The sequence below is a fragment of the Gasterosteus aculeatus genome, chromosome 6 (assembly GCF_964276395.1).
Source record: "Gasterosteus aculeatus chromosome 6, fGasAcu3.hap1.1, whole genome shotgun sequence".
NCBI classification, from domain to species: domain Eukaryota; kingdom Metazoa; phylum Chordata; class Actinopteri; order Perciformes; family Gasterosteidae; genus Gasterosteus; species Gasterosteus aculeatus.
In genome coordinates, this window is record NC_135693.1 from 4,529,967 (window position 1) to 4,548,975 (window position 19,009).

A 19,009-nucleotide genomic window follows, 5' to 3' on the forward strand; every position below is an offset into this window, starting at 1 on the left:
CAGTTGTAAACACGGACTTTTGTTAAATGTCGCGCATGCGCAGTGTGTTAATGGCATATATTTCCCCCGGTAATATCTGGCTAGTCACGTGTATTACTCTCACGGAGCCACCGCGCGCGGTGCAGTCGACTGACGCCACCACGCGCGCGGCCTGAGGACTCCGTGTGGCTGGAAGTCTGTGGAACTACATTTCCCGGCCGCTTCCCCCTTCAGCTGTTCGCTCTTACGACGTGTCGTGAAAAATCAGTCCACAGCTAAACCGAGATGGGCACCGCCAAAGACGCCTGACAGTTTCCCCTCTTAATCCCCGGCTGTCATCTTAAACGTTAATGTAGTGGTGCCAAGTTCCAGCGCACGCGACCGGTTGTGAGGATGGAGGCCATGGAAGATGATAGTCTGGAGAGAAAAGACGACCATAACCACAACTACTGTGCGAGCAGCAGCCGAGGCGGTAGCAGCAGCAGTACTACTAGTAGTAGTAGTAGTACTACTAAAGCCCGCACGTATCCGAGGAGCCAGCTCTCCGATGTGACCGGTCCGCCGGTGCCCGGTGGTGAACCCGCCACCCGACGACGGAAACGGTTGCCCGGCAGCACCGGGTCAAAGTTCATGGACTCGGATTCGGGTAGTGAGAGCAGCGAAGTCAGCGAGACTGACTCCACGGTTCCGCCCGCCGCCGCCGCGCAGGGGAAATTCAGCCTCGATTCCACCTCCAAGTTCCGTAAGTAGCGACGCGCGGGGCCCGCGGCCACCGGGCACCGGGCGGTCGGGCCCGCCGGAGCCTTTAACCGGAACCCTTTGCGCTGATCTAATAGATACTTTGCAAAACTTGACCAGCTCTCCTCCTTTCACCCAGTTCTCAATGCAATGGCCGTGGAGGACTACCGCAAGAACCACTGGCCGAACCTGGAGAAGGCGATCGACCGTCTGTTGATTCAGAATCCCACGGACCACATCTCCGTTTCCTACTCGCAGATATACAGGTGAGACCGGGCCGCCTTTCCGTGGCCTCCGCCGACCCTCACTGCTCCGATCAGCTCAACTCGAACTGAATCGGTTTCTCCTCATTTGTTTCCCAGTTACGTCTACAAGTGTGTTTGTCAGCAGCATTCTGAGCTGCTCTACAACGATTTGACCACGAAGATAACAAATCATCTGCAGCAGGTTTCTACTCGTCTACAAGTAAGAACATCCAGATGCAAGGTTCCTTATTACAGAGAAACTGGATAGAAGATATTAACGAAGCGTTTGTTGGTGTTTTCCAGGTCAGCCCACCCGAGGACTTCATTGAGAACTTTAATGTTGTGCTGACGCAATACACTGCCTCTCTTCAATGTATAGTTCCTGTATTCATGTACTTGGTAGGCATCGTTTTTCTGTTTTTAAAAGACGGCATTGCCCTCCAACTTTTAAGTCACAATGTATTGTATTGTACGGCGTTGCTCCTCTTAAGTCTTTCCCCACATTCAATGTGTTTTTAGAACAAGTTCTACATTGAGTCCAAGCTGAACAGAGACCTGAGAGAGGATCTGATGAAGCTGTTTGCCAATCATGTAGCAGAAATACACGTGGACACACTTATGCGTGAGTGATTTGTTTCATCTGAAGGCTTTCATGACAGTAAACTGCTCCTCAGCATTTAAACGAATCCTTTTGTTAACGTTATTTACATCAGGGCAGATGTTGGTCTCGGCCCGTGGGGCTGTTGTCTCTGATGCTGAATAGTACAGGATTTACTGAAGACTTAATTCATTCCTTCCTCCTTTTTCGCGTTCAGCTCTCCTCCTCAAGGCGCATTCCATGCCGTTCCAAGTGCAGCCATCCACAATGGCCAGTGTGGTCAAAGGCCTCCACAGCCTGCGACCGGGTGAGCTACGCCCATCGTCACTGAGGGCCACACTGCCCGTGTTTAATGTCATCAAGCCAATGTGGTCTTTCTAGAGTAAAGAAAACTGTCCTTCAGAATAAGCTGCACACGTCCCACTGCTTCATTTGGTTTCCCTCTTTCAGACTGGGCCCAGCGGGCCCCGGCTCTCTTCTCTGGCTTTATTCCCCAAATAAACCCTCCCACTGTGGAGTCCCTGCTGCCTGACTACGCTGCTCACGACCAGAAGTTACAGCTGGAGCTCTCCATGAACGGATTTCCGCGGTGTGTTCTCCGAGGCGTCGGTCTCAGTTGAATACAAACTCCGGTTCTCATCACCCGCTTCCCTTCCAATCGAGTTGACGTGATGCTGCTTTTGTCTTCCAGAGGGGACCAGTCTCGTAAAAGAGCGAGCGACGACCCCTGAGAGCGGAGCGGCCGTCCACAGATCGCTCACTGTGCCTCCTACATTTTTTTATCACAAGGGCTCTGGAGGCTCACTGGACCAGCCACCATGTCGACGATGCGTCGCTTACATCTCCTGACCCGCATGTTGTTGCAAAACACTGTGAACAAAAAAAAAAGAGAACACAATGTTGAGTTGTACAGCAGAAGGTCGATTATGGCACTGAAAAGGGAAGCACACAGACTTCCGTGGTGATGCCTTCCTCTGAGATTCTGATGCATCCAGCTGCAGTATTTGTGCGTGCTGAGATAGTGTCTCCACGTTCTCCTCATTTGAAGAGTGCCTTCGTGGTGCCTTCTGATCGTATGTCCATGGATAAGCTGATAGGTATTTCATTCCAAACCTTTAACATGGAAGTGTCTTTTTTGATATACTGGGCTTTTCAAGACTTTCTATTGCTGCTAATAACAATGTACAAGTGATTAACCTACAAACCCCCTCAGTTTCACCCTCTGTGTCTGCACCCACTGGCTTGGCTCAACACAAATGAGTGTGAAGAGACGGAACTCAACTCAAAGTCTCATCTACGTGTTGCCTTTATTGTGTTGGTGAACCGGATTGTATTTTCCTGTTACGCCAAAAAGGATTTTCAGTTTTTTGTTTCAATATCTAATGCATTTGATTCCTGCGGACATTCTTAATGTCGCACACCGCCTGAGCAATTTGATTCATTTTTTTTTTTTTTTAACTAGCGAGGTTTGAGCTGGCATTGGTTTGTTTGTTTGACTTGAATGAGATTCTAACTTTTGATTTCCCGTGTCTGTTTGAGCCTTGCATGTGTGATTGGCAGGGATTGCCTCATAGGACGTTAAACTCCGCAGAGCGGCGTTTGACAATTTCTAAATCTTTCTTCAGGTGTGTTTGACAACTTGCCTAAGTCGTCCCTAAACTGTAAATATATCAAAGTTGATGCTTGGATTCATGGAGTTTACAGAACTGATGATATGCAAATATTGTTTGGGCCACGTCTGGCGTGCTGGGGCGCTACATGCTGCTAACGCCTTGCAGCCTGTTCCTGATGTAGATTGCTTTTGGTCTTTTCACAGTGGTCAGTGTGAACTAACTTTTGTTAAATGATTCACTGGAACAGAAATATTTGATACACGGTCTTACACTGTTTTAAGTGTAAATAGATGCTACACAAGGCTTACTTTGGTTTCCGTCTGGGTTTTCATTGTCTTTTCAATAAAATAATTTCCTTAATCATCGGTATGCGGAGGTGTTTTTTTGTTTTTCGGTGTTTAATATTTTAAACCTGGGGTTTTAACAAATCTTGTTCTCCTGAGTAAGAATACATTACGATAAAAATTAGAAGCAAGTCTGAATTGTTGCCGATGTCAAACGTTGTTGTTCTGGTAGTACTATGTTATTTGTTCACTTTCTATCTAAACATGCTGCAACAAATACCCATATTGAAACAACTAAAGAACTGTGAATAAACTTTTTTTTTACGCAACATTAGTGCTTTAAAACGGTTTCTTTTACTCTGGTGCGTTGGTCTCTGACCGGCTCAACGTGGGGCTTCTAATTCTGTGGGATGGGGGCTGTGACGGACCACAGGAGGAGGATTCCCTTTACAGCATGTCCCCCCCCCGGCCAATGAGCCGGGACACCACCCGGGCACATGGCCCGGGCCTCCCCAAAATAACCTGAGACCACTGCACTGACAAATGTTGCAGCTTGTGCTGGTGACTGGTTACTGCTGCTCGCCGCCACACTCTCGCGTACACTCCAAGGTGAACTCCGTGGTGGAGGCTGAGCAGCTGCGAGTGGCCGACTTTTCCCACAGGTGGCCGCCACCAGAAGACCGGAATCCCCCCCCCCCTTGCCCCCCAGCGAGCACAGGTGCACTCTGAGGATTTACCAGTCCATCACAAGGTAAAACACGTCCCCCTAGTTTGACAGTTCAGTGCGCTGCTGACTGTCCTCTGGCAAGCGGCCTCTTGTGCCAGGGTTAGACTCGGAACATTTATGACATTGAGCTTATTGCAATATGTTGCCTTCCGGGGGGCTGCTGTGTTCCGCCGGGGCGCCCCGTTGATCTGCATGGGCTGGTAGCAAGTGTTCTCTCACTCAGCGGTGTCCCATTTATAATCATTAGAGTTCAATTTGGGTCATTTGATCAGTGATTAAAATCCGCATGAGAACGCCACAGAGGATGCAGGGGTAGCTGCTTTCTTGTGTGTTGATTTTCTTCATGTAAACTGACCCCTCGCTATTATTAGATATGACTCGGTGGGCTTGGAGCCCGTTTGCAAAGGGATAATATACACAACAGCTGCAGCTCCAGGTCTGTTGGAAGGACATCACTGCCTCTCCCAGTTGAACTGATTTGAGTGTCGGTGGCGTGTGTGTACCCCATCACGTTGTTATTTTCAATTACTTGTTCATGTCTGGTCTCAAACAGTTGTGTAAAGACTAAACGTCACATAAGCGTTGGCCTGAGGTGGAAACCCGTCTGTACCCCTTCAGCTCTGCGTTCACTGCATGAACCCGATACTCTGTCGAGGGGAGGCTGAAATAAGCTGAAATAAAAAACTATTTATAGAACTTGTCTCCCGCTTTGAAGTGAATCCAACTATTTCACAGGTGTAATTTTAATGCAAGCTATTCTATGGGAGAAATCAATATGTTTATACATATGCTCTTATAATGTATCTTAAGCTGGTGATTTCAGTCAGTAAAGGCATTAGACATCTCAGGACATTAAAAGACTGCACATTTCATTTAACTGTAACGTGCACATACTTAAAATCACTGCTTATTATGTAAAAGGACCATCACAAACTCCAGAGTGACATTTGGCTGCTTTGCTTTATGCGCTGATAAATAATCTAAATGCTAAATGCTTTAAATGTTGAAGATAAAATGTAATTAAACTGAACATTTAATTAACACATTTTTTTAGTCCATCACAAAACCGACGTTATGTGTGAGAAAATAAGTCATTTTTAGTGAATATAATTGAATGTATTTTCACAATTTCCAAAGCATGCAGGAGAACAACATGGACCACCCCACGTCGCTGTCGCAGCTCTTAAGAGAGAGCTACCTGGCGGAGGCCCGAGCCCAGCAGCGCCACAGCGAGATGAGCCGCTCGGACGCTTCTTCCTCGCGCCCTCAGATCTACGCCTCACTCAAAGGCAAGAACGAGGACTCGACGGGCCACAACGATCCACAGTTCCACGACCTCTCAGCCTTCCTCAGCCAAGAGGAGCTGGATAAGAGCGTGAACCTCGCCCGCCAGGCCATCGGACATGAGCCCCGGGAGGAGAGGGCAGAGGTCAAGGCCTCTGTCGCCCCATCAACCCCCTCCCACATCTCCCCAGCCTCCTCCTCAGAACCGCCAGCTGTAGCCAACCCCTTCCCTGCCCCCTCCACTGTGCCCTTCACCAAGCCGGCCTCCGAACTTAAAGAACCGCCGGCAACACACACAACATTCGCATCAGACAGAAAGACGCACAAAGCATCCACGCAGCAGGAAACAATGAGCAGGGACACGAGGGACACGAGCGAGGGATTCAACGACTTTAACCGGGCGGGGAGGAACGCCCCGTATGGTCCGGAGACCCAGTCCAAGAAGGAGTTCCTCAACAAGGCAGCAGACTTTATTGAGGAGCTCTCTTCGCTCTTCAAGGCCAACAGCTCCAAGCGGGTACGACCGAGAGCGAGCAAATCCCACAGGAGTAGGAACCAGAACAAGAGCCAGAGCGATGGGACGGCTCACCCGCTCGGGCCAGACAACAGGGAGCGCTCAGTCGTGCCCGTGGAGGTGGAGCAGGACACCCCCGGACCCCCCGCCGCTAACCACCAGGCAGAGGCCCAGGTGGACTCCGGGATGGCCCACGTGGACCTTCAGGACAGGAGGGTTACCGGGGAGCCGCAGTACGGCCATGTTTCCCAGCAGGAGGGGGCTGAAAACTGTGGCGCGACGGGAGGGCCGTACCCGGCGGAGCCGGCGTGTGAGCCTCCTTTCTTCATCCAGAAACTGAAGAGCAGGGAGGTCCCCGAGGGGAGCAAGGTCCAACTGGACTGCATTGTTAGAGGACTCCCCGTGCCGGAAGTCCGGTAAGGCCAACAATAGCTGTTATTGTCAGTGTTTGCAGAAGATAACGTAAGACTTTCTGCTTCACCGCTTTTTCAAAAGGAGTCTCACTGAAAAGTGTGAGTGGAGGTTTCACAGTGTAGTCGAGGGCCTGAATCCTTTTTAATTACCTGTCTGTGTGGAGAAGATGTCACAAGAGTTGAGGGCGTCATGATATTCATTTTATTCAGTGATTCAAGTACTTGAGTCCTTGGTATACATCTGGGGGATTGTACTGCTGCCAAAGTTCTTCCTTTTTTTAGCAAATATGCACTTTTTACAGCACTACATTTATGGTTTTAGTTACTTCAGTCAACACATTGCATACAAAACTACATCAGGTATATATATAGATTTAACTTCCCAACACAAAACTAACTAGACATAAATTCAACAAGTACATTATTGAAAAATAATACAATAAAGCATCAATCAAAAGTAATAATACTCTTGTGTATAGTACATTAGTAGTACAGATATTCATGTTTTGAGATGAATGCTGTTCCTTTTACTGTGGCAGATCCTGACAGAAGTTGAGTGTGACGATAGCCAACAGCTGATTTGAAATTGTGTGTGTGTGTGTGTGTGTGTGTGTGTGTGTGTGTGTGTGTGGTGGTCAGGGTAAAGTCTAGGACAAGAGGGATTCACATTTGGCTCTCTTGAGGAAGAAAAGCTTTGGATTCTAAGTAGTAAATAAATGCACATTTTGAGGACTAAGGAGACGGGATGCATAGAAACCCAGACTGGATCAATCAAGTGAAGCTTTCAAAATAAAGGCTTGACTGACTTGTTGGTTGTACTGAACATTTTCGAGCCACCAAAATATAGGTGTCCGGGAGAATGCAGCTCTCTGCCATTTTTAGACTGAACTGGCGGTGCGAGCTGTAGTCGCCTCAGATAATGGAACGCTCTGAGCACTTGACCGAAACATAACAAGTTTGGTAAGATTATTCTTTTATTGCTTAACTACAAGTTTTTTGCTGTTTGTTGTTCTAAGCACTAGACTGAAGATTTGAGTTGTGTTTGTCATTTCTACTTTTAAAATGTTCCGTCCTTAGCGTTGAGTTGAAGCTTGGCTCTTATTTGCCGTGTTCTGTTCAGAGCTCTGTTCATTGACTCGAGTGTGACGTGTGTGCTTCTTCCTCCTGCCCCCACCAGGGTGAGTGACTATGACTTAAATGAGTCAAAATAGAGCGGTCAGGTTCATATTTCCCATCGCTTTGCAGTGGTGTTGTGTGTCTGGTGTGTCAGGGTATAGCTTTGTGTGTATGCTGAGTCTATGTTTAGCGCTGTGCGTATGTGATTGGGTCGGCCCGTCACCGCTCCCAGGCTCCAACCGGGAATCTCCTTCGTGGTCCAGGTCCGGTTCAAATCCAGAGGGAAAATAGTCCCGACAGGTGCAGTGAGCTGAGTCTTTGCCATTTCATATACTTGTTATATCTAATTTAGACCCTTACTCAGTAGAAACGGGCGGCGGTGTGGTGGTTTGCACAGTCGCACAGCAAGAAGCTCCTGGGTTCATGGTTCCACCCAGCGGCCTTTCTGTGTGGAGTTTGCATGTTCTCCTTTCTGTGTCCTGGGGATTAGGTGGATTGGTGACTCTAAATCGCCCGTAGGTGTGTGGATGTGAGTGTCAATGCTTGTTCGTATCTGTGTCAGCCCTGCGATTGGTTGGCGACCAATCCAGGGTGGACCCCGTCTTTAGCCCAAAGTTGGCTGGGATGGACTCCAGACCCCCCCCCCCCCCCCCCACCTGCCCCAGCGTGTCTAGTTTGATTGTGTAATACACAAGCCTGGTGAAAGCCCTGGATATGATTTATCATTGTATGATGACATTTTGCCAGCAGGTCACACATCATCTCATTCCTGGATGTTTATTGGCGGGATGAAAGCAGCCAGGCATCATCTGCTCAAAATAGATTTGACGTACAGCGTTGTATTAAATTGCTGGTCGGGACGGTGAAATTCTAAAGTCTACTATTTTGTTGTGAGTAAATAGCCTGTTGCCTACTGTAGCTCCAACGGGATGCTACTTTGTAACATCTTCTTGTCAAAAATATTTTATTTTGGATTTATTCATCATTTGACACCATAAGACAGACAATAGTTTACAAACCTTAGTTGTTGGCTAGACATTGATAATAATCTGGTTTGTGTCCAGCCAGAGACCTTTGTTGCATTCATCCCTCTTTCCTACGTCAATAGATTTGACAATTACATGCTTACACTTTTAATTCAACACAAAATATTTGTCTGCACAAAAATCAAAGCTGATACCAGCACTGTTTTTGACCAGAGCAGAAGACCTCTGAGGAGCCTTGAAGCATGACTTGTATGAAAAGTATGTGTGTCATTTCTGTCTCCTGTTCGCAAACATTACTTAATCAATGTCCTGTTTAATGATAGCAGTCTTCTTCTGCACAGCCACCCACGTGTGCATGATACAAACAAAAGACGGACACCCTCATGAAAGCTCCGTAGGGTACCTTTTAAGGCTCACCGTTGGATGCAATTTACCCTATCGGAGATGTCCTCCAACATATTTGCACATCCAACGTACTTTTAAAAATGACAGAAAATCATCCAAAAGGTAGTTTTATGAAATCCAGCCAGTGGAAGAGTTGTTGCACTGAGCAGTCTGGTGCATATGCTTAATTACAGGTGGTTTTGCGAGGGCAAGGAGCTGGAGAACAGCCCTGACATTCAGACCGTCACTGATGGAGAGCTGCACTCTCTGATCATTGCGGAGGCCTTTGAGGAAGACACCGGACGCTACTCCTGCTTCGCATCTAATTTCTACGGCACTGACTCAACGTCAGCAGAGATCTATGTCGAAGGTGATTCCTTGTTGTGCTTTGTCACTCACACGTTTACGGTTCAGTCAAACACTGTTAGTGACCGAGTTATGTGCGCGTGTTTGTTGAAACCGACAGGTGTTTCCTCTTCGGACTCGGAGGGCGAGCAGCACTTTGAGCATGTAGCCCAGTGAGTTTATACCACATTGTCATTGAGACCCTCTGATGAAAACAATACCTGATGTGGAACCCTACTAAATTAGACTGTTCCTTTACTCCCTGCGTCATTTTCAAAGGCCACAGAAAAGATCTTCTCCCCCATCATCAGGCCAAACTCTCTCTGCAGAGGGGAAAGACTCTCCTCCCTCCCAACCTGCAGCAGCGACCGAGGAGCCGGCGGAGCAGATCTCCTCTCCAACAACCACCCAAATAATCCCAGAACCTCTCCGAACACTGTGGACGTCGGCCACCGCACTTCCAGTCACGGGACCCTCTAAATCCCCAGCTCACCCTGCTCCGGAAGAGGGAACAGTATCAGCCGTGCAGGCGGTTCCGACTTTGCCCCCTGGTGAGCCTTCAGCAGCTCGGGATGCGTCAACATCTGTCGCAGCCACACCTCCACCTCTGCAGACCTCGTCATCGGCAGCTGCAACTCAGCTGCCTCTGAGCGCAGTGGTCTCGTCTGCACTCACTTTCCTATCTGCTCCAACACAGACCCCCCAACCAGAGGTAGACAAGCTGAAACAATTCTCCCCTTAACTGTTTTGTTTGGGAATATTCCAATACGTTCGCTGTGTGTTTTTTGTTTTTAGACTCAAACCTCCAACTATAACTCTCCACTGGGGTTGAACGGCCTCCCCGTTATGGCTGCCCCTGTATTCACAAAGGTAAAGTCTTTCTCCACACAATTTATACCACAGCTTTGCGTTTGTTTGACGTTACACACACACACACGGTCTTGTCCCACCAGAGCTTGCAGGACCTCCTTGCGTCAGAAGGCCAGCTGGTGGTGCTAGAGTGCCGTGTGAAAGGGGTCCCGTCTCCTCGCGTGGACTGGTACAAAGAGGGGAAAATCATAGATGACTCTCCTGACTTCCGGATTCTGCAGAAAAGTAAGCTTCTCAAATGCTCCATTATTGCCGTATTATTGGGTCTGGGAATTGTATTCCGTGGCCACATTTGACCTAACTTGTTTTATAAAGAATAGGAGAATTGAAAAAATGATCAATTTAGATTTGAAAACTTAATCACATCACCCTATAATATAGTGTTAAGGAATGGAATTCAGCAGCATAAATATTCTAAATGTATTCCTGGGAGAATCATCTTGCATCAACTGATTGTTGAATGTGATGGGTGATGGTAGGCATATTAAGTTGGAGAAGTGCCACATATTGTTAAAAATGTAATGTTTATCACAGTTTCACTATAACTTTGATTGTTTTTTTTGCATTTCAGAGCCCAGATCTCCGGCTGAATCAGGTACATATCAAAATGAACTGTTGCACCACAGCAGCTGCCGGCGTGATGCTGCAGTGTGTACATATTAATCTGCTCAAGTGTTTAGAGTCCTGCTTGAAGGCTCACGCTGTTCTTCTGTACATAAGCCAGGGCTGCTTTTCCCCGCACCATATAAGGTATCATCCTCATCCTGTGCAAACCAACATAGCAGATCACTTCCACCTGCTTTAGCTGCTTTAGCTTGCTGAAGGGCATCTGAACCACAAGTCGCTTCTCTTTCCTCAGTCTATCAAGACTTTAGTTTAGAAGTTCATATGATGCAGTGATACCATACCCGATTATGTGAGTATCTCTGCCTTTTGTTTTATTTTTAACTTTAAGAGGGAATATGCACTCTGGTCATTGCCGAGGTCTTTCCTGAAGATTCAGGGGTGTTTAACTGCACCGCAACCAACAAGTTTGGAACCGTGTCTAGCACTGCGACTCTAACGGTCAAAGGTAACCCTCTTGTTTCCTTTTCTGCTGATGTGTATTCCAATGAAACAGCATGGGAAATTCTGATATTTATCTTTCTGATCCTCATCAGGCAATGGAAGCAACAGCAACCATGTGAGGCCTTTCAGTGGGTTAATGGTGAAGCCCCATCAAATGCAAGAACCTTCTTCAGCTCCCACCGTGGACCCTCACCCAGAAGTGACTGTGAACAACAGCATCAAGCCCCACTGCAGCACTATTCACCTGGACCCGCTCGTCTCAAGCACCTTACGTCTGGACCCCCTGAGCACCAGCACCCTCCATCTTGACCCCCACGGCTCAAGCATGTTGCGTGCAGACCCCTTACGCACCAGTCTACAAAGTCTGGAACCCTCCAGCCTGAGGAGCGGCTCCTGCCTCGTCTCACGCAGCAGTAGCACCCCAAGCCTAGATCCTACCTGCCTCAACCAGAACCCTCCTGGACCCGGTGCACCACGTCAAGAACCACACGGGCATGGACAGGTGCTCTCGTACCCAAAACCCCCCACTTGTCGATTTGCGGCTGAGACCTCAGCGGAGCAGGAAGTGTCCCAACCATTGGCGATATCGCCTGACACCAGCCCTAAGGTGAAGGGCACCTCAAACCATCAGAATGGGAGCGTCATTGTGGTGGCCCTCCCTGATCCTCCGCCGAACTCCTGCCTAAAGACAGGCGCCCAGACCAACCACAAAGACTCCAGGGTCGGCCTGCGTGTGCACTTCAAACTGCCTGAGGACGAGGCGGGTGAAAGTGATGCGTCCAGTCAGTTTGATGAGGACGCCGCCATGTCTGGGAACAGAGAACCACCACCAGTGCTGGCTAAACCCAAACTGTGAGTAAAAAAAACAAAAACAAAAGTATAAGTACAAGTCCCATGTCAGTGGGAGGTTCCTCCTCCTCTTGCTCAACCAGCAACAGCAGTCGGTTGTGCTTCATAATTGAACGCACGCAGACTTGAAATGTGGACCTTCCAGCTTTCTAAAACAAAGGATGGCATTTTCTATCTGTAAGTGAACCTCTATTCATTTATGTTTATCAAAACTGTATATTAATACTACAATCTTCCATGCTTTGATGACTGTTTACTGCTGTGTTAGTTCATCCTAGCCTCAAAACACAAAGATAAGAATGAGATTTTTTCCTGTATTGTTTTTTTAAACCCTTGTAGTGATTTGACAGAAAAACAAAGAGAGCCTCTTATTTAGAATGAAAGCTGAAAAAGCCCGGATGTGTTTTGTTAGTCAGTACTTGTTGGTGGCCCATAAAAGGGCAGAGTTTTTATCACGCTGACCGTGGCTCATTCCTGCTGGGATTTGCAGCATGGTCTTAATTTATGAGAGCGGAGCACTGAGCCGCTCTCATTTTCACCATGTATAGTGTCATGTTTTCCTTAGTTCTTTTAATTTGATTTTGTCTTCAATCAACAGGGACCCGGCCCAGCTCCAGCTCCTGCACAACCAGGTCCTCATGGAGCAGCAGCAGGACACCAAACCTCCGACCCAAACCCACACCCAGCCGCAGGCCCACCCCCAATTACAGATCCAGCCCGAGGTCTCCAATGAAGGTTCGCTGTGGTCACCCCAAATGCACGGCGAACCCCATCAGCCACCCATTCAGCCTTCCCTTAGCACTACGTCACCACAGAAGCCCAACTCCGCACCTCCGTTGACAGCGGCTCCCCCCGGTCCCTTTGTGAGCTCTGCTCCAGGACTCAACACCACCTTTTCACCCCTTCTTAATACTTCTGCTTTCAGCTCCACTCCTTCACTCCCTCAGCTAAAGACCTTGTCCGTGCTGACCTCTCCTCCACCTGCCCCACAGCTGAAAACAGCTCCCCCTTTCAGTATGGCTGCTGTACCCCAGATGAACACCATCCATGCCTCCCACCTAAACCTCTCCCCTTCAACACTTGCCAGAACTGCACCTACACCCCAATTTTACCCTCCTTCTGCACCGAAGCTTAGCGCAGCCCTTACAGGTCCGAGCTCAACCTTACAGCAGATCACATCTCCCGCTCCGCTACTGAGAAGCACCCACGCCTCCCTGATGAACCTCACCGCCACCTCCCACACCTTCAACTACGCCCGGCCAAAAGAGTTCATAGCTGCTCAGGCATTCTCACCGGTCATGAGTCCTTCCCCGACTGAATCCCCGGTTCCTCTCCTCCAAGAGCTGGCTGCTGAGCTCAACTCCTCCGCGGCCAGCTCCCCTACTCTCCTACCATTCTGCCCGCCACCCAGGATCTTCCCCACTAGGGTGCTCAAGTCTCCCACCAGCCCTCCCTCCCTGGTTTCCTCACCCACACCGGTGTCTGCAGCATTCCTGAACAGCCTGAGGGCCCAGTCGCCTCCACAGGCCTCCTCTCCCACATCCAGCAGCTCCACCCCCAGCCCCATTCAGAACCCCGTGGCGTTCCTGAGCTCCGTCCTGCCGTCCCTGACCCCGAGTCAGCCCACCAACTCGATGGGCCTGCCCAAGGGAGCTCCTTTAGGGTAAGCCCTCTGAGGGTCTACAATGGCAACGAGATCAGTGAACTGTCACATGCAATAATACGCTTTTTCCTTTGTGTCTTCTCAGGTTAAAAAAGAGCGTCCCAAAGTTGCGCCTCTCGTCGAATGAAAACATTCACGAAAGCAAAGAAAGTCTTCTCAATGATCTAGAGAATAAGCTTGGATTTAAAGACGACGCTCCACATTTCACACATCAACAGGTGCTAGAACTGGATATTTTCCCTTTTTGTCTGCTTCAGTGGCAGCGATCCAGAAGTGGATAATTATAATGCAAAATACTACAGAAACCAAATGTATTCTTATGGAATTTTTCATCCTTCATCACATCCTTGCTAATAGATGTTACTAAATGATTCTGCTTGTTGACGTGTAGGTATGTGATTTTAACTAAGCACCTATTTAAAGCTTTTCAGAACGAAGTTGTATACATAAATATACATGTCGTTTTTGTATATTAACCAATGACTGCAAGGTATTCTCCCTTTCCTCCAGGTTTGTACTTATGATTTTGAGATTTATATTTAAAAAGACTGCTGTAAAAAGACAGGCATTTTAAGAGAGCGTTTTAGGAGAAAGGGACATACAATCTTTTAAATTGGCTCAGAGGCAACAAAGAACTCTCTTCCATTCAACAGAGCATTAGCCATCCTTCCTTCCCCCGTCATTCATTGTTGTGTATCCATGTAGCGTAACAACATACACACGCTATCAACAATTAGCTTGTGTGTTATTCCATCCGTAGGCCTAAATGTTTGTATGTGGAATATGTGTGTCTTCATCCATCCCTATCCTCTCATAGAAGCCGAGTAATGAGTGGAAAACAGGGAGCAGACCCCTTGGACCAAACATTCCTGCTAATGTCAATAACTATGATAAGGTACAAGGATCTTCCCGTCCCAAGCATTGGTTTGCTCGAGGCTGTATGGGTTTTTTAAATGTTAAAGACTTTGATTAAGAATCGCCATTGTCTAAATACCATGGTTAATATCTCTAATCAAGCATTCCAGCTTCTGTACTAATCTATAATCTGCATTCAGTGTGCATAGTAGTTTAAGGGACAGTTCACCTAAAATATAAAATACATATTTTCTTCTTGCCTTTAATGCTATTCATCATTATAGATGTTTGGATGTTTCACTGTGTTCTAGAGATAAGTAATGCAGAGACATCTGCTTTCAACTCAACCCCCCCCCCTACACACAAAGCACTGCTGAGTCTCTGCATTATGATGGAGATAACTGAGTTATAATTTCTGGAAAAAATGAACGCAGCATTCTTTAATTTTGAATAACCTCTAGTGTAACTAAAACCTTAATTTATCCTTCCACCATTTTTTTGGGTTGTCAGCAGCCACCACAACACTTGACCTTTCACCTTTGTGTAATGCCTGCCTGCAGGGGCAATGAAGATGTTCATTATTTTAAGAAAGATGAAGAGTTTTTAGCTTCCAATGTTACACAACTGATGAGGAAGACTGCAAGCCCGTTTTTTAATTCTAGCGTTTAAGACGGGCACATTGCATAATCATATTTGTGTGCCCTGAGAACATCGGTTTGAGGGTCATGTTTTGTTGTAATTTAACATGCACACGTAATTTTTGTTTAAACTACTTTTACATGTTGCTTTCGTTCGAGATTAGTTAAATTTCTACTGCAAAGTAATTGGTAGCTTGCAAGGCTTTGCTTTTATAGGAGCTTCCTCGACGCTGCCTGCCTTCGTTAAGCTAAGAAACGGCTCTACTTTTCTGCACTATGCCACAATTCGCCAACTAATTTGACATATCCCCATGATCACTTTTTGTAACCTCAACTCATAAACCTGCATATTACCCTTTCATTTCACACTCATCCCAACATCTTGTGCTCGTTTTTGTTTCATCTTCCTCTTTACTCTGTTTCACCTTCAGTTCTATTTTATTCTACCAACCAGGAACGGTGCCGCTTGACAGATGTCATTTCCCTGCATGATAATCTTCATAATTTTGCTTAAAGTGACTAAAATACTTTGTTTATACATTTGTGTTAAATACTTTTACAAGGTGCCACATGTTAATTGACCAAAGTTATGTCATGTTTCTGATTATTGCATACCTCTCCCAGACAGTTTTATTGTAGTGTATTAAGCCTTCATGTCCAAGACGGATATGACACAAACATTTACTCTTTCGATGACTTTTATGTGGCGGATTTACTTTTCCAGGAGTACAAAGTGTCCAATTTTGAGCAGAGACTAATGAGCGAGATTGAATTCCGATTGGAGCGGACGCCGGTGGAGGAGTCTGATGATGAGGTGCAGCACGATGACGTCCCTACAGGAAGATGCATTGCACCTATATTTGACAAGAAACTGAAGAATTTCAGAACAACGGAAGGCGTGCCTGTCACACTGTCCTGTAAAGTTGTGGGAATCCCTTTTCCGAAGGTGAGAAGTCAACAACAGTGAGGCACAAATTGCTGCATGGTCTTCTCACTAATCCCTCATATTTACCCTCCACATATGCCTCTCATCAGGTTTACTGGTTTAAGGATGGCAAGCAGATCTTGAGGAAGAAAACCCATTACAAGAAGATAAGAGAGGGGGATGGGACCTGCGCTCTACATATAGAGTCCACGACCAACGAGGACGACGGCAACTACACCATCATGGCAGCGAACCCACAGGTGATGCCTCACACCTCTCATTCATACTGCACTGCTGCAAGCTGCAAAATCTGATATTTTATATTTATTGACCATCAGGGAAGAATTAGCTGCTCGGGTCATTTGATGGTCCAAACGGGACCTCCCCGAAACCGACTGACACCTATTCACTCTCAGAGGTGAGCAGGACTAAGTGTGCAGTATAATGCAGAGGTAAGAAAAAGCCTTCTGCAGCATGAGGAACCAGCCAGTTATTGACTGTTCTCCATGGCAATGGTAACCATGTGTATCTAAACTAACATGCTAACATACTCCACATTAAAGATCCACGTGGGTTAACGTCCAATTACGTCTTTGTTCCTGACAACATGCTGTGCTTTTGTTTTTAGGGTGCGAACCCGCATACAGGAAGTCGAAGGTGAGAGAACCCAGGAGCAATTTTTTCGCCCTCACTTTCTCCAGGCACCGGGGGACATGCTGGCCCATGAAGGAAGACTATGTAGACTAGACTGTAAGGTAGGCAGCAGGTTCTGCCGTGCGCTAAAAATATATATATATTTTTTGGTATAGAATTTGTGCCTCAGTTCACTTTTCCTGTTTTTTGTCCTACAGGTGAGCGGCCTCCCCAACCCAGAGCTCATGTGGTTGGTCAACGGGGGGCCAATCTATCCCGACCTTTACCACAAGATGTTGGTGCGGGAGAATGGCGTCCATTCTCTGGTCATTGACCCCTTGACGCAGAATGACGCCGGCACATACACCTGCATCGCCAGCAACAAAGCAGGGCAGAGCTCCTTTAGTCTCGAGCTCAAAGTTGTGGGTAAGGACTGAATGAAAATGAATCAATTGCTCTCACACAAGTCAGTGGAATAGGGTCGTGCCCCATGCCCTGTTCACGTAATCTAAGTCATGTCCACTTCAGAGAAGGAGATGAAGCACCCTCCCCAGTTTGTGGAGAAGCTGCAGAACGTGGGTATTCCTAGTGGGACTCCAGTCAGGCTGGAGTGCCGGGTGGTGGGCATGCCCCCTCCAGTCATCTTCTGGAAGAAAGACAATGACACCATCCCTAAAACCAAGGCCAGAATCAGGTCAGTAGGAGCCTCTCGAGGTACATGTTTTAGTAGCGGTAATGTGTTTCAGCTTGATAGTTAGAAAAAGCTCTAATGGAAGTGGAATGCATTCTCAATGATGTGTTTATTTCAGCATGACCCAGGATCCAACCGGGTATGTGTGCCTCCTCATCCAGCCGACAACCAAAGACGACGCTGGCTGGTACACAGTGTCTGCAAAAAACGAGGCAGGAATTGTATCATGCACCTGCAGGCTTGATATCTATGGTGAATATTCTGTACAGCTCCGTGACTATCAGCCTTATTAAGAAATGTGCCTCATTTTGGTAGTAATACCAGCTATCTGCTGCGCCTGTAGCACAGTGGCACCAGAGCATCCCCGCACCCATGAAAAAGGCTCCGCGTGCGGCCGGCCGCTACGCGGCTCTGACGGGCCAGGGGCTCGACATCAAGTCGTCTTTCGCCACGTCGGAGAACAGCCCCATCCTGTTCTCCAGCTCCCCTGCAGAGGCCATAATGGAGAGTGAGGAGCTGTGAGTCTGCAGCATATTGGACGCGCTGAGGTCAAAACCCTGGAGGGCTCATACAAGCAGATGCTATGGGATTTGTGTGATGCTTTTGAAGTGATACACTCGGAGTAGAATGGCAATGAGTTATTGTGTTAAGGCTATCGGCGCTGGTAGTGGGTTTGTCACCATTCCTATTCACTCAAGCCATATGAATTGGTTTCACATACGGAAAAGCAGACCATAGGTCTTAGGTCATGAGACTTCAGTAGGGTTGATAAGTGTTTTTTCAGACTGGCTTGAATGACGTTTGTTTTCTATATCATTTTTAGTTATGACAGTGTGTGTGTGTGTGTGTGGGAGAGAGGGGGGTGCCGAATGTTGGTTATAACAGCTGTTCCTTATTGTTAGTCCTGTTCTCAAAGTGGAACAAGCGCTGCTTGTTTTTATGCAAAAAATATTTACCTGAATTGGTAGTCATATTTTAAAGTAAAATGTCCATAATATAAATGTATTTATTAATAATCACAGTTTAGAGTATATAAATAGAAATATGTGCTCCATGGCTACATTTACCTGAATCATTTCTTTCCTTAATCACTGGTTCATATTTTTGCACCATGTTTTTTCATGTGCACGCCTGCCAATGGTTGATGATGATGCAGTATCGTATGAACACTGTCTGCAGTCGTAATAATAATATGCAGTTAGGTCACTCACTCATTCATGGTTACAAGTTGAAAGACAAAAGATTTTGTCAAATATGTTTTGCTTTGTAGTTGTTTGGTTCAATGATTTATCTGGATTGTATCCACAGTTTGAGATGGATTAACAGAGAAATGAGTCCGATGAGACTAATAGCCTTTTGTTTTGCTGTCGGACATCAACAAGTCAAAAACGGACGTTATAATTGAACTTTGATCGAAGTTGTTTTCCAAATATATATTGAAGAAAAGTACATACTAAACTGATGTAAAGTTGCACTTTGTAAAATAGTTTTGTCTCGCTCAGAATAAAGTTATATTTATTCAAATGAGTGATATGTTTACTTGGCTGGAAGAGGACTGGGAGCCGGCGCATACAGTTCTGTAAAACAAAAA

At 46.9% G+C, this 19,009-nt stretch overlaps 2 protein-coding genes across 3 annotated transcripts; both read left to right on the forward strand.

Annotated features, from left to right (window-relative positions):
* The first annotated feature begins 106 nt into the window (after nucleotides 1–106).
* Nucleotides 107–3,533, forward strand: cacul1 (CDK2 associated cullin domain 1). Its single transcript, XM_040177785.2, has 8 exons — nucleotides 107–721; nucleotides 857–983; nucleotides 1,080–1,182; nucleotides 1,266–1,361; nucleotides 1,482–1,584; nucleotides 1,778–1,867; nucleotides 2,011–2,149; nucleotides 2,252–3,533. The coding sequence occupies exons 1-8, from the start codon at nucleotides 373–375 to the stop codon at nucleotides 2,289–2,291; spliced, it is 1,047 nt and encodes a 348-aa protein (XP_040033719.2). The 5' UTR covers nucleotides 107–372; the 3' UTR covers nucleotides 2,292–3,533.
* A 464-nt stretch (nucleotides 3,534–3,997) lies between these two features.
* Nucleotides 3,998–18,942, forward strand: mypn (myopalladin). Of its 2 annotated transcripts, XM_040177750.2 has the most exons (21): nucleotides 3,998–4,208; nucleotides 5,322–6,398; nucleotides 9,076–9,251; nucleotides 9,348–9,399; nucleotides 9,506–9,938; nucleotides 10,022–10,096; nucleotides 10,180–10,321; nucleotides 10,668–10,691; nucleotides 11,052–11,168; nucleotides 11,257–12,016; nucleotides 12,612–13,676; nucleotides 13,762–13,894; nucleotides 14,494–14,571; nucleotides 15,894–16,115; nucleotides 16,205–16,354; nucleotides 16,433–16,512; nucleotides 16,723–16,849; nucleotides 16,946–17,153; nucleotides 17,256–17,421; nucleotides 17,537–17,670; nucleotides 17,762–18,942. In XM_040177750.2, exons 2-21 carry the CDS (start codon nucleotides 5,323–5,325, stop codon nucleotides 17,938–17,940), a joined length of 5,397 nt encoding a protein of 1,798 aa, XP_040033684.2. In that variant the 5' UTR covers nucleotides 3,998–4,208; nucleotide 5,322; the 3' UTR covers nucleotides 17,941–18,942. The 2 variants fall into 2 exon arrangements, with proteins under 2 accessions (XP_040033684.2, XP_077960655.1); XM_078104529.1 differs by lacking the exon at nucleotides 14,494–14,571.
* The last annotated feature ends 67 nt before the right edge of the window (nucleotides 18,943–19,009 follow it).

What these genes read in the sequence shown, in the direction of transcription:
- cacul1 (XM_040177785.2), top strand. Translation starts at nt 373, where the DNA reads ATGGAGGCCATGGAAGATGATAGTCTGGAGAGAAAAGACGACCATAAC. An exon ending in ACACGTGGACACACTTATGC is followed by an intron (nt 1,585 to 1,777) that starts GTGAGTGATTTG and finishes TTTCGCGTTCAG; the next exon opens with CTCTCCTCCTCAAGGCGCAT. An exon ending in TCCATGAACGGATTTCCGCG is followed by an intron (nt 2,150 to 2,251) that starts GTGTGTTCTCCG and finishes TTTGTCTTCCAG; the next exon opens with AGGGGACCAGTCTCGTAAAA.
- mypn (XM_040177750.2), top strand. Translation starts at nt 5,323, where the DNA reads ATGCAGGAGAACAACATGGACCACCCCACGTCGCTGTCGCAGCTCTTA. An exon ending in CAGATCTCCGGCTGAATCAG is followed by an intron (nt 10,692 to 11,051) that starts GTACATATCAAA and finishes TTTAACTTTAAG; the next exon opens with AGGGAATATGCACTCTGGTC. An exon ending in TCATGGCAGCGAACCCACAG is followed by an intron (nt 16,355 to 16,432) that starts GTGATGCCTCAC and finishes ATTGACCATCAG; the next exon opens with GGAAGAATTAGCTGCTCGGG.